Below are 24,775 nucleotides of genomic sequence, written 5' to 3' on the forward strand. Positions count from 1 at the left end.
GACTGATTATTACATAAGATAATGATTATTACTAAGTATTAAATAAATGTTCTTTAATAAACTTTATAATTAAATAAATAATTTGAAGTTTTTATCTTTCATGATATAGACCAGGGGTTCCCACAATTTTTTTGCCACTTTCTTTTGATGAATGTAAACGTAAAAGAATAGTAAAAAAAAAAGATTTAAAGGTGGAGGTATACAAACTATAAAAAAATTATTATTGACCGTATATTTCAAATAATAGTGAACTGATACATAATGACTGACAGTAATTAATAATAAGCTATTAAATTAATAATATTAAGGCAATAGTGAGTGTGACCATAAAGAATGATAGGTACTGAAAGTAATAGCAATTAAGGTAAAGAATAAACTAATATAAATATATTATTGAGAAAATTTAAATGAAGACAGGTGATAAATAGTAAACATGACAAGTAGCAGCTGATTACTAATTACTGTCTCAGTAACTTAAATTAATAGATTTTTCAATAATATATACTCTGTTTTATGTTTTAGTTCACTACTCTTCATTATGTTAGCTAATGATTTTTATATTTATCTTTATCCTCCTTATTATTTTACATAAATTTTTGATAGTTACTATACCAAAACCTTTACATCGTTTTTATATCAATCTTTTAGACTAACATTGTGGGTCAAAATGTCGACAATAAATAAATAGTTGAGAATTATTTTCTATCTCATCTTGACCACAGCCCTAACAATCTTCAAATATTGGATTTTATTTCTGTATTTTCTTTATTACTTTTAGTGCATCATAGGGAACTAATTTTGAATATTTGTAGGTATACTTTCTGACTAAGGTTTTGAATTTAAGGAAAAAGAAAATATAGGACAAGCATGTCCCATGTTCCCAGACTGGTGTGCCTGAAGAAGAGTTAAATAGAGTTTAGATATAATTCCAACTTTGAATATGGATAGCCACCTTTTTTTTTGCCTCTAAGTGCTGTTTTAGTCCTACTTAATTAGACAAAAAATTTTAATTAAATTAATGAAGAATATGATTGCTAATGAAATATCTATTAGGGTATAACGGTGAGTGTTTATTTTCATTACAGTTAAGTTAACAAGTGACTGAATATAAAATACTTCATAGCTGACATCGATAATTTTTTGTATTGGTATATTATGTATACAAATAATTTAATATTTATTTGTGATCAATTTAATGTTTACAAGATAGTTATTGCATTTTCAGTAGAAAAATTGTGCTACAAAAACTATATTCCACTGGAACCGATTCACTGGTGAAAAACATTTGAAAAATTACTCTCAGGTGTAATATTACAGAAATTGTTACATACCTGAAATAGATATATTTATTTTTATAATAAAAAGAACATAGCTTAAATTTAAAATAAATATATAACATGAGAAGTGATACAACTGTATAATACCAAATATCAGTATATAAATTAAAGACATTCCTAGGAAACACATCGACTACGTACCATACAAATATACACATTTAACATGGTTAATAGAGTATTATGTTCTGTTGCGTATTCAAATATTTAAAATTAATAAGCAAAATACAGCCCTAATTGAATTTTTACACAGTTAAAATTTAGATATACTTACACATATCTTGTACAAGTTACAATATATCTTTCCCATTTTCATTAGAGTGTAAATAACTCTTATGGTTAACAAAAATAGCTGAGAAACAACGACTTACTAGGTAAATATCTTTGGGATATGCCGTGACTATTATTAAAATTAAATACCATGAAGTAATTTCAATTGGTTGTCACGTACAGACATTCTTCACATTAGAACATCTTCGATTAAAAAAAAAAAGTAAATCTTTGGACAGAAAAGTGATACCTTCTTATATTTAGAAAAAGCAATCAAACATTATCTAAATTTGAATATCCATCTAAAATAGGGGAGGTTGAGAGATTAACAAAACTGATCAGAGGTATTGTACCTAATGGTTTTCTAAAACTGCTGGTGTAGAATTAATTTAAATAAATACAATGCCTTTAACCCAGAGGAAAAATTGGGACTAGAATTCAATAATAAAAATTATATGGAATGCATAAAATGCAAACCTGTGAAATTAAATAATTAAAAATATATAATATTAAGAAAAAAAGATGACATAATATCATGAAAACATTGACCGTTCGAATTCTTCAACTTCACTAAAGCTATGGATCTGAAACTAATATTTGTACAATCTCATAAAAATATATAAATTAGAAAATATTTAAATGTCCTAGGGGAAGTAGTTTCCCTTTGGGCGTAATTATAATACACATTAAATGCTCCATTTGACATTTTAGTGCCGAATTCAACACTTCCCTGATAATACTATAGATTAATTTATGTATTCATATATATATATTCATAATTTCCAAATAAAGCCACATCAAAGCGGCTATGTGTAATGTGTATTGTAATACACATACGACCATAAAAGGAATATCAAACGCTAATACTTGTGTAATAATTAAAATAACAAACAAAGGTATCTGACACATAAATAACTAACAAATAACAACAATTTACAGATGAAATTGTACAAGATTATTAGGCTTCACTTTCACCAGCTTTGAGTCTAAGCCGAGCAAAATCTTCAAATATTATGTCATCATCAGCATCGCCTCCGACGAAATTATCATCCCTGGTAACAGAACAGCAATATAATACATTTAATTTTTGAAAAATACAATATAATTTGATATTATAGCAAGATTTAAGTTAGTAAAGCAGGTGAACTATCAAGTGAAAACATTACAAAAAAAGATGAGTGAGGATTCGACAGTGCATTAAATGTGTTGTGACTTTGTTAAGTAAATTGTAACAATATTAATTTCAACTTTAACTAAAAATAAAAAATGGAAAAAAAAAAAAAAAAAATGAACATGACAAGAACAGAGAACCTGTGATTAAATGATCATCGATTCCTCCCAAAATTCTATTTTTGCAATCTAAATCAACAAAATGTTAAGATAAAAAATAAAATAATAATATTGGAATAATAATTTAAATATTTCAAATTGTATGAGACAAATGTGCAAACATTTTAACATTATGTATTATCAAGGCCCACATTAATGCAGTACAGGATGAAAAATATATAGTAAAGTCACTGATCATATATCTTATATTTTTAAAAAAATTAAGTGTAGTTTTTAAAAAAAAAAATAGTTTAACGAAATATTATATTTTTACTCTAAATGGAATTTATGATGTAAAATTTATTAGTAACTAATGTTGTCATTTTTAAAACTGATCATACAATATTTAAACATAGCTTTATTATTTTTAAACTTAAGTATAATTGTTCTCAAAATATGAGTTATTGGATATAATTAAAATATATTATACATAAATATTAAACATAAGGTTTTGAAATTAGTTATTTTGTATTATTGTGTAACACGGTCATTCTATTCTTATATGCCTCCAAAAATGTATTATAATAAAATAAAAAAATTACTACCAATGTTTTCAAATTTTTTTAATATAACATTAACAGAAAAATAGCGAAAGAAAGTACCTATATACCTAATTAAAAATATGGTGGGTTGCTATTGAAATAATAAATATGAATATTAAAGCTTGGCGAAATAGTTGGAGGCCTTCCACAAATCAATGAAATTTAAGACTCTTCTGATTAAATTACTTTGTTTACAAGTAAGTTTTGTTGTTGAAAAGTACAAATGTATGGAACAAAATTTACTAGCAAACAAGCTGTCAAGTGTATTGTAAGTGATCTGACAACTACAACAAATTTCCATATTTGTAGTCATCAACTTCATTATTAGTCAACAAATGTGTAATTGCAAGTACATTCTGACGCCTCAGAAGGACAGGATTATTTTTGTAGTCAATTTTTATTGAAACGTTTTTAGTTTTTCTATTATTGGAGATTTATATTCTATAACATCTGATCTTGAACTTACTCATCATAGAATATGAAATCAACGAAAAAATCTAGAATACTTAAAACAAAAAAATATTTTTTAGTACATTGAACTCTATGTTTAAAAACATTCGCATGATCTCCCTGAATTATTTGAGCCATCGAACTAGCAAATTGTTAAAGCTGTGCACTGAAAAAAAGCCAGCAAACGAACAGGCTTAACATATTAGCTTCTTGTAACTATTCCATAGTCTGGCAATTTATAGGCATATTATTGTCAAATACTATATATATATATAAATAATTGACCATATTAATTTAAATTATGAAGAAGATGGTCAGGGGTGTGGTCACAAGAAAACAAAAATAGTTAACAACTATTTATCTGCCAATGTTTTGTCCCACTTTGTAGAGCTTCATCAGGGCTGTTTCTGCTCAGGTCAGTACAAAACTGTTGAATTTTTTTTCAGTTTTCATACTGACTGAGCAGAAACAGCCCTGATAAAGTGGGGTGAAACGTCTGCATTTTTGTTTTCTTGTGACCACACCCCTGAACATCTTTTTCATAATTTATTGTCAAATACATTCTACAACTTGTGTTTAAGGATTTTTATTCTGTAACAAGAAATTTTAAAGAAGCTCAATGATATAGTAACTTTTTAAAAAGCAAAAGATGAATTGAATTTTAAAAAAAAATTACTGGTAACTAATTACCTAGCCTATAAGTGTAACATCACTTTTAAAATTTTTTTTGAGGTAATCACTTCCATCATTTGAAATAAATTATTATTTATTTATTCATGACAATTGTACGTTTCGGGACCACTGTCCCATATTCATGCACTATATTTTATTTTATACAATAAAAGTCACCTCATGATTTCATATGGGAAATCATGTCCACCATTTGTGCATCTTCACTTCTCTCTGGCACAGCCATCATTCTACATTTCTTACTATCTCTTTGGACCTTATCTCATGTCCAGTGTGCTGTTTGGTTACCTCCCTGTTTTGTATTTATTATAAACTTAGTGATTTTTTATTTTTCACATAAACCTGTTTATTTTATCTGATTTTTATGTTTTTATTTTAAGTCTATTTATAATATCTGCGTAATGTGTGTTTAAGTGTTTAGTGTCAGTTTTATAGTTTACTGTATTTTGTATGTTTTTGTTATGTATATAGCTTCTAGATATCTTCTGTTTTTTGTATTTTGTGCTGTATCTATTATTTTTGGGTTTTCAAAATGGAAAAAAATTGGAAGTGATTACCTCAAAAAAACTTTTAAAAGAATTGACTCACCAGACTTCCTAGAGAGATAATCCAGTGTAACATCACATTTTACAACCCTATTCCAAAAACCCCAGATATTAAGAATTTTAACAATCATGAGTAACAGTTCTTTTACCAATTTTTTATTCATTAAATACAACTATACATCTCACAAAAAATCTTTTGCTAACAAATTGTGTGATATAATTGTATCTTAAATAAATAAATAAAGAACTTACGTGTCCAATTGAATAAGATTGGTATCGACAACCATCGGAGCGTTCTCTTCTTGCGCAGCATCAGCCTCAGTTGGCTGTAGACTTGACTCTTCTTCTGGTTTTGGGTGCATTAGAATAAACGGTAATTCAGCGACCAAGTCCCTTAAAAAATAATAGTTAATTAGAAAGATTACTAACCAACAGAATTTATGGATAATATTTATTTATGTTTTTGTTCCTAAATTAAATGTTTACTCAGAAATGTGTTTACCAATTCTTGTGAATAAGGCTTGATTTAATAATTTTATTAATTAAAATAAATTGGATCAATTTAGCCTCAACAATCTTTATTAATTTTTTTTTGGATCTTCAACATTTCAACCAGTCTGCCCATTATCAAGGATATACTATTAATTAACAGCTTTTTTAAATAAAATATTTCTATTAGCTGTTAATTAATAGTATATCTTTGATAATGGGCAGGTTGGCTGAAACGTAGTAGATTTAAAATAAGTTAATAAAGAGTGTTGGGGCTAAATGAATCTCATTTATTTAAACTGGTAAATATAATCAGTCTCAAACAAGAAATCAAAATACATATAATTTTATTTAGCAGCTACCTACGGAAAAGGAAGGAAAAATGTTTTTAAGACTTCAATAATTTAAATATTTAATTGTCTAAGTTCCTAACAAAGACAAAATAAATTTTAATCAAATTGATTTCAACAGATTTTTAAGTTATGTCTAAAAGTTTCTTTTTTTTTTTTTTAACAAAAACTTGAAATGATAGAAAAGTTTGTTTCCTGTTTTGCTTAAAAAACACAACAAACATGAATAAAGCTGTATATCATATTGACCCAAAGTTTCCTCTACGTTGAATCTGACAGTTATTTGATTGGATTATGACTGCTTATAGTTGACCATAAAAGATTCTTTAACAATTTGAAACTAACCCCACACCACCAGATAAACCTCAAGTTACTTTAAAAAAAAATGTAATAATTAAGGAAATGATAAAGAAACAGGGGACAATGAAAACAATCTAATATTTTTGAGCTAAATGATATGCAGAGTCAGAGGTAAATGATATGAAGTACTTTGACTAGACCAATGGTTGAGTAAGGAGGTGATTTGATCAGATTATATTCAATCCCCACATATTTCCCAAATTAAATGGACTGCAGAGAGCTTTCAAACCCATAGGGTTATCTCATGGTTACAGGAGCAGAATAAATAATTATTTGTCGCAGCTGGATTCAAACCTGTGTCCTTAGAATTAGTAACACAGTGCCTCACCACTGAGTCACCCCGCTCCTCTAATTTAGAACTAAGAGGACCATAAATATGAAACTGCTGAATCTCAATACCATTATTAATTTATTTATTTCTTGCCAATTGCAATGCATGGATTTTTGAAATCATGAATTGTAACTGTAATAAGAAATAACAACTGGAAAAGGTAAATATATATTTTTATAATTATGATAATTGGTTCAGACTTAGGCTTTAATTTTTGTTATTATACAACAATATTCTTAATGATAATTTTTTTTTTCACTTTTTCTGAGTTTCTTTATCTCTCTTAAATTAATTTTATTTTATTACTACAATTTTAAATGAATTATGTTTAATGTTAATAGATTATGAAAATAAAGTAAATAAATATTAAAAAGAATTTGACAGAACATTAAAAAAGCAAAAGAAAAATCTTACCCTCCAAGTGCTCCAAGACACAACTTCACTTTTACTTTATACTGAACAATGATTCCAAGATTTTCCCTTTGTGATGGGTCAGCAACTCTATAAAGCAATTAAAGGCATTGGTTAAGGTTTTATACCATGAAGAAATATTCATTAACGTTATAATGTGTATATGAGAATATATGCACGAAATAATTTATTATTTTATATAATTTGATGATGAATTTGAAAAATAAAAAAAAACTCAAGTTAAAAGTTATTAAAATAAAATTTTATGACAAAGAGTGAATTTTCTTTGATATTTGTTTGCTAACAACCAACAATTAAATTAACATATCAATGTATCCAAACCACTATGATAGAGATTAGGCATGCACAATCAGTTAAGTTTTGTTTGTAATTGGTCAGTAATAAAATTCTTCTAAAACTATAAGTCTAGACATCTTAATTTAAATAGTTGCCCAGTTCCAGACTCAGATTCTTAATTAAACAGCTCAAAGAAATGGAACACACAGTTCATTTAGAAAAATGAATACTTAATCTTTACACCTTTTTTTGTTAATAGCATTTTAAGTGCAAAAAAAAAATAAAGGTCTAAAATGATCTGTTATATGAAAAAAAAAAGAAGTTAGCAGAAGGAATTCCTCAAAAAATTTGTTTTAGTTATTTTTTTCAATGTTTCTAATTGAAACATTTCTTGTGAGTGTCAATAAGTGAATTAAAGCAGTAGGAATCTATTTGTGAGAGGTCTGTTTTGGGTAACAATATTTTTTCATTAAAATAGCTTTAACAATATCAGGATAGAACAACAGATACAATAAGAAGAGAATAAGCATAAAAATGGAGAACCTTTGGTATTCTGCATAGAGTTCTATAATCACATATAAGCTTCAGTGGTTTTACTTCTGTATGAATTTACTAAAATGGTTCAATCCAGAGGCTCAAGAAAAATAATGCCTCATATAGCTGGCACCTCAGCTGTTATCTGTTAAGATTTCCTGGGTGCCTCCTGACCCAGGAAATCTTAACAACTCGTGAATATGTTAGATTTGGGATAGCTGTCATAGCCTAAGTCACATTTAGTAAGATTGGTTGTTTATAATTATAGCTATACAAGCCTCTCCCTCCCATGCTTAACTTTAAAACAGGAAGTTACAACAGGGGTTACCCTGTTTCATAATAAAGCACAAGCTAATACTATTAGTCTTGTAGATTTATCTTAATTCAATTATACTGACTTGTACAATAGTAACTTGTACTTTGGTATTTTTTAATTTCTGTAATATCACTAATAGTCATTCCTATCATGAAAAAAATAAGTATTAGTGCAAGTACTAAGTAGTTTGTATAGTACTTGTATTATGGACCAATACTATAAGCTTTCATTATTAAACAGAGCCCTGGTCAATATATGGTGACTGTGACATTAGGTATTGGTGAGGAACAGGAATAACTTTTCATAAACCACCAAATGGCTGTCACAACCCATCTCCACTCAGAACCATTGGGGAAACTACCTGGAAAAATATAAATGTCTGTTCCATTTCTGCGGGCTGATTTCATAAAGGAACATGAGCAAAAAACTCCAAGATATTCTTTCAATATCCTCAAAGTTTCCCAACCTTGATAATTGAAGAGCTATTAATTTTACCACATTTCTAAGATACGAGGGAGCAGCAGTGGTTTCTTCTTCTTAAGTTGGTTGGTGGTTCTTAATAGGGTTCTTTTTCTAAGTTCTTAGAAAAAGGATTTTTTAAATTTTTCAATGTTATCTTAGCTTGATAAACTTGATCAGACGTCCCTCCACTCTTCCTAACCCATCATAAAAATATGATTTAGGAAGATCCACAAAGTAGACATTCGTTAAGGTGATGATGTGAACCATTGTTCACTGAGACATTTTTTTAACTAAGGAAATAAAACTGAATAATCATTAATAACTGGGATCAAATCTGATGAATATGGAGGATGATCTATGAATTTGAACTTTAATTCCTTAATTTTAGCCATTGAAACCGATGGTTGATGTATGGCCATGTTTAAATTCGATACAATCGTCAATAGCTGCATACACAGGGACAGATGTGCCATGATGCAACTAACTCTGCTTTGATTTCTTTTAGTGTTAAGCCTTTTAAATATATGTTAAATCATTGCTCAAAATCTACTTTTTTATTTTTTGCTAAATAGACAAAAGATGTTCACTACAAAGATGTTCAAAACAAAACCATCAGAAGAATGTGGCTAAAAATTTTCCAGATACCTTATGAGTAATGATGCTCACTAAAAATGTAACATTTCCGATTTTATAAGTGTCATCTCATGGTTTATTAAGGCTCATTGACTCCCCCTCCCCTACCATCTTGGTGAAAGGCAGTACTGGCCCAAGTCTACTACAATCTAGGGTTTTTGAGGAGGCTGAAACTCATCATTCATACTGAATTCCACAAGATTTAGGTAGTGTCAATCAATGGGCCTACACAAATGGAGAAACTATCCTAATTGGTGCCACAATAGCAATGCATTGCAAACTGGCAAAATTAGGATAGGACTAAAAAAAAAAATGATAATAATAAATGGTATATTCTATTATTTCTATTTTGAGACAGTTGATCTGACAATATGAGTATCAAGCATTTAATCAATTCAATCATTTTTCATGAGGATTGCTTTATATTTTAAAGTATATACTACTTCACTGATAATAACTATTAAACAATTTATTTTGAAAGATAAGAATGTAGTTAGCAAAATCCCTTATTTAATTCCACTTTAAACAGTAATTTAATTAAATATGAACATGCGATATCATAACATTCATATAAGTCATACAGACATTCAACCCAATGCATCTACCTCAGGCAAACATAAATTAAAATGACAATGAAATCATGCACTTATTTAAAACTATTTATAAATATATAGTGCAAATAAATAAAATTACATATACATATCAAACTGTTAAACCATCTCAATTTTGAAATAATCTTTTCTACAATAATAAATATTCCTAGAAGATCAAACATGCAAATAGTCTAAAATGAATGTGTCCATCCTTGTCATTGAAAAATAAAGTTGAACAGTTTATAAACACAAAGAATTTAAGGTTCTTTAAAAAGTTGGAAAATTTTGTTAGGTTCAAATCGAAAATGTGTTTTGAAGAAAGGGGTTATTTGATTTAATAGCATATTTTAAGTGGCATAATTTGATTAACTTTATATATTTTTTATTTTGCATTAGAAAGGAGGAGGGTGTACATCTTAAATAGTTTCAAAACTCTTGGAACACGGATTTTGGGGATGCCTAATATGTTTATTTTATTTTATTCCCCTGAAACATTTAGGCACTTCCATCTGCCACCTTTGGATCAAATGATGGTGATTTCTAGGCTGAACAATACAATGAGAAAGTGGCTGTGAATTTCAGTCAAAATTTTGTCTTTTTCAAACATTTGTTTTGGTACATAAGGTCTTGTGGGCACTCAGTTAAGATTAAGGTTCCAGGAATACACAGTAGAGATCAGTGATGAGAGAGGTGAACTGGTTGGGACTGTAGTGGAGAGAAGTTAAAAAATTGGCAATTGATCAAGATCAGTGGTGAGAATTCATTAATTAATACCCTTTGCTCCATTGGGAGATAAAAGGTTTATCATGATTACTAAGGTTTTGCAGGCCCCTGCAAATGAGTTGAAACATTAAAAATTTCTATGTGAATTAAGTTGGTGCTGGAGAAGTGTTAATTATATTTTTTTAGATTACAGTGTTGAATTAAACTGTTGTATTAGATTAGGGTCTTTTTGGAAGTCTCAAATTTTTCTCACCCTCCCCTCCCCCCCCCTTTTTTTTTTTTTACAGTTTTGAAGTTAGATTAAGAGGGTTGAAAATTGTAATGTGAAATGATTTGGTGTTAGACAAAATGTCCTTCTAGGGGACTCACTTTTTTTTCTCTCCCTCTGCTTATATTTGTTTAGAAGTTTTAATGCAATGAAACAACGAAATCATTTTTCTAAACAAAAATGATGGAGAAAGACAATTTTAGTGAATGCTGCTAAAACTTTTTGTTATAGTATACTGCACATATAAGTTAATTAACTGAGAATAATTCAATCAAAACAATAAACTAATATGAACATTGAAAAAAAAAACAGCCTAAATTGACGAGGAGCGGAATGGATGAGTGGAGAACCAATTATTAGGGGTAGATTCGAGCCAGGCTTGGATAAAAAGATTACATTCTGTTTTATCAGTCAAGAGTTCCAGCTGGACCTCAAGGTGAAGTGCGGAATTGATCCTTCACAGTCAGAACTTGATTTTTGAGTGTTAGCTGACTAAATCACTTCCTGGTACAAACTATATAAAAAAATAATAGTCCCATATCAAGTATTGTATTGTGTCCACTAAATGATTTATAGAAGTATAATTTTTTTTCTCCAATAATTAGGACGCAGAACAAAACATTCCTAAAAAATTCTAATTTACTATAATCTTAAGCGAAACCTATAATAATAGTAAATAATCTTCAATCAATGTTCACCATAAATAAAAATTATACTAAAAATATGAATTAATGATATTACAGGCGAAATTCATTTGATAGATGAAATTAAAGACCACTGATGCAAAAATAAAACAGAAAAAGGACTAACGGCTTTAACATAGCTTCATGATTTTTGTTTCTAATAAAAATAAAGTTTAGAAAAGCTACGACAGTCACAATATTTAACTTTAAGGTACTCACAGAGTGCTCGAGGCCAAGTTAGTGTCTTCGTGTTTGAGCTGCCCGTCGAGGGCTAGGCCCCATTTGTCCTTATTGTTTGCCAGGAGTGGTGTCAGTGAAAACACCTTGGAGAGTGTGAAGCCAGGCCCGATCGGACAACCTTCCCTACCACCACCACAACAGTCTCTCATGCTCCATCACCACAATGCAAATCCAATCCCAACGGAATGGATTTACAAACATATTATAAAAATCACTACATACTATCTACATATCTAAACTCCCTTCCACCTAAGGATTTCATATGCATCAGTCCACTTAGGCGACTTTAGGAAGTATAATTAAATCTCTCCCCCCCATAAAAATATCCTGTATGGATTTTTCTTAAGTTTTTAAATTTATTAAAGTTCACTGTAGAGGAGCGGGGAATAAGGAAAGTTGGTTCATCAAGATATTTATGAGGGAAAGGAATATTTATGGAAAATAAATAAATTAATTGTATTATTTTTTAGCCATTAGAATCTCAATAGCAAATACATATTTTGCAATAAGGCTATTTTGATTAGGTTAAATATCGCAAGTACTGAGTACTTCATTAATTTGTTTCACTATCTGACTTGCACACTCTTATACTGTTCTAAATCAGACACATTATATTGCCTTAGGGTCAAGAATAAAAAAAAATTTCTTCTTGGACGAATAAAAATTATCCAGTTCTGTAACAAAATTTAAATTCAGAACAATAAAAAAACAGTTTAATCAATGTCTAGAACCATTAGAACAGACTTTAAGTTCAAGAAATTTAATTACTCTGGTATAATTAGATTATTTTGACTCAGCCAATAATACAAGGGCAAACTAAAGGTATCCCAAAATGTAGAAGAAATAACATATAGATGTTTTTAATTTTTGACCTCAAGGCAACATATAAGATTTAAAAAATTTATTGATAACTCGCAGCTGTCTAAAAGAAGAGAAAAATGCTCGACCAATTAATTTAGGAATAAACCTATAGCCATTTAGACTTCATATTTATTTCATAGAAATCTTAAATACATCTTCAATCTAGAAATCTTCAATACATTTCAGAAATATGTATCACCAATACCTGATGGTGAATGAAAAGGAATTACTAATTTTATTTATATATATATATATATATAAAATAATTGACTATAAGTGAATGAGATGGTCAGGGCTGCAGTCAAGAAGGAACAAAAAATAGTTCTTAATTATTTATTTATTGCCAATGTTTTGACTCACAATGTAGGTCTTCATTATAGCTAAAAATAAAGTAGAGTCAATGTAGTGATTTAAAAAAAGATGTAAAGGTGGAAATATACAGACTATCAAAAACTTAAATAAAATAATAAGGAGGCGACAGATAAAAACAAAAAGCATTAACTAACATAATGAAGATTAGTGAACTGATAAATTGGAGTATATATTACTGAAAAAATCTATTAATTTAATTAATTAAGGAAAGATAATAACTGACAAAGTAATTAATGAGATGGTGAGGTATTTTTAATTTATTCCATTTCTTGTTTCTTGCCCTTATATTACTATTTTGATGATATTTCTTGATATATCATATTCTAGTAATTTTTTATTCATAACCTATTGTTTTCTTAACTTTAACTCTTACTCATACCCTTTTTTCTAATCAATTAATAACTTTTTTTATAACTTTTTATCACTTATATTCAATTAAATTTTCATAAAAATACCATTATACTATTTGATTCTTCACCCAAATTGCTATCACTTTTACTATCAACTATTTTTTAGTATTATATTCACTGTTGCCTCAATATGATTAATTTACCAGTTTATTATTAATTAATTTGTAAGTTATGTCTCCTTGGTTAATTAAATTAATAGAACTTTTCTATAATATTACTTCACTACTCCACATTATGTTAATTAATAAATTTTGGTTTTATCTTTATCCTCCTTATTATTTTATTTATGTTTTTGATAGTTTGTATATTTCCACCTTACATATTTTTTAAATCACTTTTTCTTTGACTCTACTTTCTTTATATATTTTTATTATTAGCCATGATGAAGAGCTATATCATGGGTCAAAATATCAGCAATGAATAAATAGTAGAGAGCTATTTTTTGTTTCTTGTTGCCCACGACTAAGGGATTAATTATATTTACCATAGAAAAATGAAAAAACCTAGAAAATGAACTGTCTAAAATCCACTCGCATCTTAAGGACCCTTTTCCTCTTTTACACCAATCCAATATCGCATACTGCATATCTTGATCCACTCCCAATTGTAATTCCTCTTATATTGGTGACCAAAAATCTAAAAGACCAAATCACCCAACATAAATATTCTGTCTCCTCCCACGAATCTACTGCTTCAAAACTTTCAGAACAATCCTTTTCTTTGAACCTTTTTTTTTTTTTAATGAAAACTTATTTTTGTAAAACTTCTATACTTATCACAGTCCCTAAGCATGACAAAAGAAGACCCTATTTCTGAAAGCTTTTATATCCAATTAGAACTTTCTTCCGTCAATTTAAAAACCGATAAACAAAACTTATCCCTAGCATATTTCTAAATATTTTATTTATTAAAACAGCATTAATGTTACAATATTCTCCCCCCACTACATGTTTTATGTTCTTTTATTTTTCAAATTATTTGTTGTCACATTTTATACATCTTACTTTTACCTATTTAAGTAATGTAACTTGTAAATGTATTCTTGACTTTTAACCATTAGCTACTACCTTCAACATATTTGTTATCTCTGAAATCAGCAATCACTTGTGTGGCAGGCAGGCCTGTACATGATAGTATGTTCTTCATATTTTATTTTTTTCTTTGTCTTTCTTTTTACACCCCTTCTCCATTTTCTACTCTTTTCTTATTCTTCCTCCCTATCCATGTTATTAAGTTATGTTCATCACATCTATTTATTGTCATATTTACTAATAATTCCATTTACCTTATATAACTTTATACTTTATTTCTATCATTTTATTGTTTTACTTACTTATTTCATTAGTTACATACATTTTCTTCCTCACAACTCTAATTTTAAATAATTTTCTTTTAGCAAATATATTTGCTAACTAGATTTTCATATGTATATTATTCATCTGTTCATTCCTCTTTCTTAATTTTAATATTTCTTATTCTCACATAGCCTTTATCTTCTTAATACTTAACTATACATTTTCTTTCAACATTATTTATGTCTCTTTATTGCTTGTTATTTTTTAATTATTCTGTAACTCTTTTAGTCTTTTTGCATTATGGTTATTATTTGGTTTGTCTTCTTATCCCTGATGTAGGCCTGAAATTCTGGCCTAAGCCCTGGCAATAATAAATAACTTTTTAATGATTTGTGTTTTTCACTGACCACACCCCCAACCATTGCCTTATATAAATATAGAAAACATTTCATTATTATAATATAAATTACATGCTTAAATGAAGAGTGACTGTTCAGCTGATTCAATCTTTCCCAATTATGACCCGTAACTATTCTATTTGATTAACCACTTCCGGTAAAAGGTCAAATAGTTTCGATTACATATTTTTATTTTTATCATTTCGCACATATTACAAAACATTTAGGTGAGAACTAAAGTTCTTTATGTTCATCAGTTAAAAATATATTAATTACTAATCTTTTAAGTTCCAATATGAGGTTAATTTATAAAAATACCGCACTCGACAACTGAAGCCAGTGTATCACATCTTGCAGTAGGCTTTATTTATATCTAAAAACTGTACCTGCACACTGTTTAAATAATTTATTCATCACATAAATTTAAGGCTTATTTCCGATTCAAGGATTATTTGATAAAATAACCACAAACAAATAACTACCAATATTTATTCCTTGAAATAATTATCTGATAATAGCTATTCCACTATTTTATTATTATTTCTTATTAGATGGTCACATTTTACCAGTAGTTAAAATATAAAAGAGTTTAATTTAAGTATATGATAAATACTTTTAAATTTAAATTAGTCTCAAATAAAGTTAGAGAAAAACCTGAGTATAATAAATGCAAATACTTACTATGTTGTATAAAATATGCAACAGTAATGTACAAGGTCCTAATTTATGACAAAATTGCAATGAGTACTCAATATAGTACTAAATCCTAGTTATCACTACTTCTACCTACCTAAATGAATTAAAATAATTCGACAAAAAACTGTTACTCAAATTTAACAGTACTTACTACAAAAACCATCAATTAAACAATAAATAAAGGTGCAATATTACAACGGCTATATTAACAAACAACATTTATAATTAAACATGTGCACTTGTAATTGGCAGTTTTAAAAAAGTTTCATAAACTTACCCTTTAATAATTCATGAATATCATATTAAAGTGAAACATTCCTGTAACAAACAGGATTGGGAACTAAATCATTGTCAACTGCGGAGGAATATTTTAAAATGGAAGTAAAAAGAAAAAATTAGGATTTTTTTATTATAATATTCAAAATTTCTAATAAATACTTTCTACTATATTATTCGCTGAGTTATTTACTTTTTCCAGTCTACAATATTAGATTAAATTCAAAAGAATTTATTAATATCATAAAAATTTGCTTGTAAAAAGTAAAATTAATTTTTCCATAACATTAAAAAAAAAATAATATCATAATATCAGCAAATATCTCAATTTTCGTTTTAGTGTATTTCACTTGTAAACAAACGATATATTCCATATGTAGGTAAGCGAAAGTAAAAACAAACAAAAACATTTTCCTATCAGAAGAAGGAATTCTCTCTTTTATAGCAACACTGTAATGGGACTACCAAGTTAATCTCTTTACGTTCCTACTGAAACTAAGTAATAATGGAACTAGTGTCGGATTTACACATCCGATTTTGTAAATTTATTTAATCTCATTTTGGTGCCCCCCTCGATGTAAAATCATGACAGCATGGATCACATTTTGCAACCTGACGTAAAAGGCACAGTTCATATGTCCTGACAGCCTGGTCACCAGTTTGACCACCAATTACACCTTTTTCATGGTAGCCGGCGTTCGTTGGAAGGAACACTGGAACGGTAAAAGTTACACCACCACAATCTTATAGAAATCCAGAACAAGACTTGAGGAGAAGACGGTGACACCCTTAGACCACACACATCAGCAGTGCATGAAACGATGATCGTCAGCCATCACCACAGGATTGTGAGAAACAACCGTTCTCTCTCCTTTACTCGTCCTTTCAAGGACTAAATTTTGTACTATTATACATTACATTATATGATTACATCATATGTTTCCAAAATGTCTCACAATTTGTTTTAGAGATCTATAAACATGTAATAAAGGGCTTCCGGTCGTGAGTAACGTAGTGGGTCTCTAAGATTGCAAACAACTAGTCTAGGAAGTTGGCTGAGTGATTCTTTTTTCCAACAAAAGATGATTGCTGCCTTGTACTAACCAGAGTGGGGGAGTCGAGATTCATTTCTTCAGTCCGTCGAAAAATAAACATTAACAGTCCAGGATGGAATTCTAAACAACATAGCTTCGAATGGGACACTCTGGGATCTTGGGCCAGCATAACTTGCCAATCAAGACCTCACTACTATTAGGTAAGGAGAGCATTATAATCGGGAAAATTTTTTAACAGTTCTTTAACAATTCAGAAACCTCTAAATAAAAATTTTGGCCATTAATGTTTCATTTTGTAGCATTGTACTTCCAATACCTGTGAACCAAATCTCACCCTATGCACAATACCTAATTGCAATATAACCAAAACTATAGACAGCAGCACCTAAGCAGGCTCGATTTTTTATAAACTTGTCCTAAATTTTCTCTATAAACCTTTCAACCTTCTATACCATCATTATCAAGTTTAAGTAATAAATATCACAATTTTCAAATTCGTTTTAATAATTTACCGGAAGCATTTTTGAAAAAAAAATTGGTTAAAACACAAAATTCAGAGAAAAGGGCCAAGAGAGAGCAAACTTATCCACAATAAGGAAATTAAAAATAAAATGTTAAGTTCTTTTTTGGTCATTAGCTCAATTGACATTCCTAACAAAAACCTGGTAGCGACAATATACAAACCATACCATATGTATATATATATATATATATATATATATATATATATGCACGCACACACAGAAATGTAAATGTTAAGAAAATTTGTAAGTATAATAACTTCAAAGCGAATAAATCTCCCCTTCCCCCACAAAAAAATTAATTTAAATTTAAATCAGACCAGTATTAACAAAGATATGCATAATTTCACTTTACATCAATGTAATTTTAAAAAGTCAAGTCAATCTATACAAAGAAGTTCAATGATGATACTTGACCAGTTTTAATTTTGTTTTCAATTTTTATTCCTCCATGTTTTAAAAATGAGGATAGTTTTTATTCTTTGACCACTTATGAATAGCAGCAGTTTGTCTTTGGCTCTATGGGCCAATGTCAGAAAATGCAAGCAAATTTAAGGTTAAGTCAATATTTCAATATTGATTGATATATTTCAATTTTAAGCAAGGTCAAACAAATAGCATTTTAAAAGTAATGCTTTAAGCTAAAAAACATTCTCTTAGTACATTTAATTTATTCATGTATTATATATATTATTATTCTCAATATTATAAGAATTTACTTTAATGCTCAAATTTAATAAAATTCCTTTTTCAAAGCATTTTTACTACAAGAAATACAATAAAAACATATCTCTTCATGTGGTGGGTAAGATCCTAATAGTAGGTCAACCTGAATAAGTATCATTTCTACAAAATTATTGTTAGTGTAACTTTACAAAAACTTGAAATTTTTTTCAAACTTTGATGTTAATAGTTATTTCACTCATGCACAAGACAAGTTATTCCACTCTCTGTGTCATACTTATCTTCATTCTTTAAATTTCGGATAAGGTTTTCGGCAATGTTGCTTTATGATAACCTTCTGTTTTAAACCCAACATCTTTGTCTTAGAGTGATGTTTTAGAGAAATTAGAATAAAACAACTACATACAAAGAAGTGGAAAAAAACAAAACAAACAACAAACACGAATGTGCTATCAGGTGTAGGATTGATAATAGTGCATCTGAAAACTTTGAGTTATAGAAATGATGAAATAAAACTTCAACTTATAAGTGAATTTCCATGGCTCCTTAAACCAAAGGCAATTCGATTACTTGAGAGTTTTATTTATAGATAATCGACTTATCCAAGTAAAATTACAGCCAACTTTCGCTAATTTAGGAATTTGAGTTATTGACATTCGAGTTATCGAAAGTTGACTGTTTTATATTTTATTTTATTGGCTATTTATTATAATCATACAAACAATTTCATATTAAAATTTGATGTCAATTGGTTATTTTAAGAAATTTTACTTTTTTATGATAAAAATAGAAAATTAAAAACTATCACGCTATCAATTTCGAAAAAAAAAATTGAAATATAAGTTGACTGTATGTAATTAATTGTAGGAATATGGTCTTGGTAGTGGTAAAAAAAATAACACAAAATAGGAAAAATCTATCTATTAACCAATTTTTACTGATTTATTAATTTAACTCTCAGGGTTCAAGGATAATGAACCCTCTGCAGAGGTTCGTTACTAATAACTAACTTTTTTTGCTAGTTTGTTTACTTTTTGTGACTGGCACTTAGACCAGACAATGAAAAAAAAAAATAAGACAAAAAGGAAATAGTTATTGAACCCAGTGGATTACAAGATACAGAAGTTTACCCTACAAATGTTGTAAGGTAAAAGAACTATATTACGGCATCTACTGTACATAAATATGTTAGTGAAGTATCAACTTTTTTTTATTTCATCTAAACTACAAGGGGAATGAAAACAAAATTATTTAAAAATACTTGTCTTTAAGGAAGTAAAAAGAGGTAAAGGCTAAGTCTCAACAAATTTCTAATGCTGAGATCAATTATATGATTATCAACAGTGATTTTTTTTTTTCAAGTTTCAGTAACAACATAGATATTCAGTACAAATTATAGAGATAGTGAAAAATAAGAAAGAATAGATAGTAAATGCAATGTGAACATTGATGAGGTGCAAAAAGGACAAGACACTCCCTACAGTGAAACAAGAAAGAGGTGCCTAAATGGACTGAGTGCATACGGGAGGTTGAGTTGACCCTCACATGGTGCTTGAGGCGAGGTTGGTGTCCTCGTGCTTGAGCTGGCCATCAAGGGCGAGGCCACGCTTGTCCTTATTGTCCTGCAGCGTTGGCCTCACGATGAACACCTTAGAGAGAGTAAAACCAGGGCCGACCGGGCACCCGGCCCTGATCCTCATCATTAGTTAAGCTAAATTACAACTAAAAACACCTAATGCACACTTCACAATGTTTAATATTTCTAATAAAATTCATAAATATAGTATGCATATTGTTAATTAAATACATCATCATTAACTCAAAAAAAGAAAATGGCAAATAAATAAAAATAGCTATGATAAATATACTTTTTTATTTAAAATAAAAAATAAATTATCATATAAGTAATAAAAATTCCTAACATGCCCAACAATGGATTAGATCGACAGAGGGCATATTTCGAGTGGGGCTTCTATTGAAAAATCAAATATGTTTGAAATAAATGGTAGGTAATTTTTTTCTCTTAATTACATTATCTTATAAATGTACATTGATGTATGTAATAATATTGAAATAAAATATACATATTTAAAATTAGAAATTCAATATTACTGAACTTCAACTCATGTATGTCTGCATAGGGTTAGACAGACCATTCCAGGATCTCAATCCAAATCTTATCTCCAGTATTTGAATGATAAGATATTTTGAGTTATGATTCTGTATTTAATAAGGAATAAATTTCGATTTAAGAAATGTGCTTTATTAAATGAAAATCATGAAGTGGGTAATAGGTTTTAATTTTTACTAATTTAAGTATATTTGTTCAAATCACTAAAATAATGAAGCTAAGTAATTTTCACTTCAAACATTGAAGTAATTTGTACAAGACATTAAAAATAATTATTGAACAAAACTGTTGCATACAATTACTAAATTATATAATTTAAAAAAAATGATTTCACTAGATTTTTATAATAATCTTACTAGATTAAGCAGAAGAATAAGTAATTCATGAATAGAAAAGGGTAAAGAATTCCAGAAAGAGATAGGATTAATAATGGTTTTGAAAAAAGAAAGATATTTATGAGGGAAAAATTGATTTGTTGGGATATATTTAAAGAAGGGAAGAATATAATGTTTTGGTGGCAGAATCCTCTAGATACTAGTAGGAAAATGGAAACCCCTTTGGTAGAAACAGGCAAATGGCGAAACCCGTACATTTTTATTAGATATAAATATAGTATTAAATGCCGAATGCATTCCCCTCACCCCCAAGGAAAAGCTAAGAAAGACTAGGATACCTGTACTAAATCACTGAAAATCTGGGAGGATAAAGTTCAAAACTGTTCAATTAATGAGGAATTCCTAAATTATTTTGCAGAACCACTGGAAGGGGCTCGTTGAACAATGGTTGGGAACCACTGTATTAACTAATAGATAATTTGTATGCAATAATTTTGTCCAGTATTTAATTATACAAATATATATATATATTTTGATCGTGTCAACAGTTCTTTATGAAATTATTCAAAAATAAAAGGGTAAAAAATTTGGCATTATTAAATAATTATAATAAAAGAAAAAAAAATTCCATCAATGTAATTAAATCAGAAAATAGTATTCCAGATAAAAAAATATGACTTTTGTTGTTTTTTCTTTTTTAGGAAATTGAAACCAGAAATAACTTTGAACAATTCTATACTAGGACTGAATCTGAATACTAAAATAATTCAAATCAATTATCAGGAAAATGAAATAAAAAAATTTTCTTTCAAAATAGAACAAACATTAACTTTTTTATTTATTTAACATTTTAAAATATTTATACTTTAGGAAATATAATTCAATGCATTCTTGAAATGAACAAATATTTATCCCTTAATAAATTAAAATTGGAATGAAATAAGCTTCTAAATAGAAGATTAGGATAGAAACTACGTAATAATATTATTAAACTTACTCGCTCTCTGCTTCTGCTACAGTACATTTGTATTGTGCTGTAGAAAACAGACAAATATCAGCAAACTGCCGAACTGGAAAATAAAAATTAAGTTAATTCAAAAATGTACTCATTTATCAAACTGTCTGACAGGAAATAGTAGTGAATGCTCACCGGAAACTTTAATTTTTTTTACTGTTCGATTTGAGTTGTTCGCTATATGGACGTTCACTGCTATACTTTCACCATGATGATAGAGCTGAGAAAGTGAATACAACATTATATCCTAAGTACTACTGTATTTATGAAATAAGAGGAAAAAAATATCCATAATTGAAACCAAAGCAACAATTTCAGTGACTCATTAAAATAAAAAAAATTAGTTTCTAACTACTTATTTATTGCCGACGTTTAAAATAACAATATATGTCTTTATCAGGGCTAAAAATAAAAAGATACAAAGAAGGACGTTTCAATGTAAGAGTAAAATGGAGATAAAAAATATGTAAAAGTGTAATTGTACAAACTATCAAAATCTTAAATACAATAATAAGAAGAATAAAGATAAATAACTAACATACTGAAGAGTAGTGAACTGATATATATTACAAAAAGATATATTAATTTAATAAACTAAGAAGACATAATAACTGAAACAGTAATTAATAATGAGCTGGTAAATTAATTACATAAAGAAGTTATTCTTTGTATTTTCTTTATTTTTAGCCCTGATGAAGGCCTACATTGTGGGTTGAAACGTTGACAGTAAATAAATAGTTTAGAACTATTTTTTTATTTTTTCTTGACTGTAGCCCCGACCATCTCCTTCAAATAAAATATTTAGAGCAATTATGAAATGATGTATACAGAGGAAAAATGTATTATCCTGAAAGCTATGAAGAAATACAATTTTCAAACCCACTAATTAACATAAGATTTGTATTTTGAGTAATACTGACTTTCTTCTAATTAAATGCCCAACTCCTCCAAAAAAATCTGCACACGTCCTTGTAAATATAATCTTGAGTGTTAAAAAGTAAAAACAAATGTAAAATAATATCTGTGTTTTACCAAAAATTGATATCTAGATAATTATATACCTTAAATAATTTGAAACAAATATTTCAGTGTGTTGATCTGATGAAAACAAACCTCTTTGTCAAGCGAAGCTTCTAAGTGAAGTTTGTTGGGGCTCATCATGAACTCTTTGCTCACCTCCACTGAAGGCTGCTCACCCTGTTTACTTGGGGCATACATTATTTTTCTTATAGCAAGCCTGACGGAGTTCCTAAGACAAACACATCTAATAAACGTTACAGTCGACTATAATGATAAATTAGATCTTGTTTATTATTTTCAGCTTTGTTCTAGTTGTTCAACAGAGATATACATCTGCAGAAAGTTAAATATATACATGCAAATTAAATGTTGAGGTAAAAATATTAAACATACAAATATATATCATGAGACATTCAATAAGAGTATTTGCAGATATTTACATACATATAGATATATTTTATATAAATTTCAGTTTTAGTTAATCTCTGATTTCTGATGTTTTTATTGAAAAAAGATAAACCTATGGAAAATTAAGAAATTTTACAAGAATCACGACATTTCTACACTGGAACAAGGTAACAAGACTGCCAGTAATGGCTATAGTTGTTAGCTTCGCAGAAAACGTTGCAGTAAGGGAGACAAAATACTATTTAGGAATTGTTACCCTGATTAACCAATCAGAACTCTGAGGTTAGCAGTTCTCTAGGGCCTGTGACTGTTAATATTTAATTCAGAAGCACCTTGAATAAGACAACATTTACACCAAGATGAATTAGGGCATGATCTAGCTTTTCCAGCAGCCATGGCAGCATGAGCTGAAAATACCTGAGGTCAGTCAGTTATTTAACATTGTCAACTTAAAGCGAACAGCAGCAGAGAGCCAGTCTCATGCCTATTAACAGTGCCAATGAGGGTGGAACAAGGAGTTGTATGGGGTATATGTCCATGGAATTGGAATTGCTGGATGTAAAGCTAAATTTATTTAAGTCTGTTTTTTAGTATTCCTCCATGGATCAGAGATCTGAATTCTGAATGAGAGGCTGCTAAGTCATTTTTCTGCAGCTGAAAATAAGTTTCTCAGCACAATTGTCGGGAAAATATGGAGAGATGATGTTTAGAATGATAGGATTTGTGAGGAGCTGGATATGTGTCCAGCAATGGAAACCCTGGAGAAGAGGCAACCGAGATCGTATGGACATGTTGGCCGCATGGACCTCATAAAAACCATGGAGGTTAGACAGGTGGGGAGAAAACCAAAAACCTCTTTTATCAGTCACATGCAATGCATAGGCAGATACAGAGGGAAGACATAAGGAGGAAACTTGCAAGAAACTGAAAAATATGGAACTAATGGATAAAATCATCCCCATGCTGAAAGGGAGACGAGAGGAAGAAAAGGAAAAATTTAAATAAAATAAGATGGAAAAATAAAATGAAAGTTTTTTCATTTAAATAATCAATGTTGAATTATTTTAATTGTAATTATTTTAATTTAACTTTTCACTCAATTAGATTCATTGTACTAATTTTTGACATTTAGTTAGTAAATTAAGTTTTGTTTAAAAATAAATCTTATAAGAATTATTTTAATGTAAATGGTTAATGATATTTATGAATTACCTTTTATGAGGCTTATCTTCTTGAGACTCAGCAACAAATGCTTTCAGTTCATAATCAACACCACATGGTTTTCCTGTGTCTCCCGGAGCAGGCTGGAGAGTGACGGAAGCTGGACAGTGAGGAGGTAGTTCAAAGTAAAAAGGATAAGCATTAGGTCCTAGTTTTTTCATCAACCTTTCCTGGAAATATATAATAACATATTGAAAACTAGAAGGCTATAGAAAACAAACAGTCTT

At 28.8% G+C, this 24,775-nt stretch overlaps 1 protein-coding gene across 7 annotated transcripts in view; it reads right to left on the reverse strand.

The window, feature by feature from the left end:
* Positions 1-1,049: 1,049 nt before the first annotated feature.
* Positions 1,050-24,775, reverse strand: part of krz (beta-arrestin protein kurtz) — a gene marked incomplete at its 5' end in the record, with an annotated part of 28,085 nt that continues 4,359 nt past the window's right edge. The window contains 9 exon segments of one of the 7 annotated variants that reach the window (XM_067050978.1): positions 1,050-2,656; positions 5,413-5,553; positions 7,105-7,191; positions 11,830-11,973; positions 19,964-20,107; positions 21,882-21,954; positions 22,035-22,119; positions 23,013-23,148; positions 24,540-24,718. In XM_067050978.1, coding sequence (XP_066907079.1) covers positions 2,563-2,656; positions 5,413-5,553; positions 7,105-7,191; positions 11,830-11,973; positions 19,964-20,107; positions 21,882-21,954; positions 22,035-22,119; positions 23,013-23,148; positions 24,540-24,718 — 1,083 coding nt within the window. 7 annotated transcript variants of the gene reach the window in all.

This window comes from Halyomorpha halys, unplaced genomic scaffold, assembly GCF_000696795.3.
Source record: "Halyomorpha halys isolate HHAL.00 unplaced genomic scaffold, Hhal_1.1 Scaffold5072.1, whole genome shotgun sequence".
NCBI classification, from domain to species: Eukaryota; Metazoa; Arthropoda; class Insecta; order Hemiptera; family Pentatomidae; genus Halyomorpha; species Halyomorpha halys.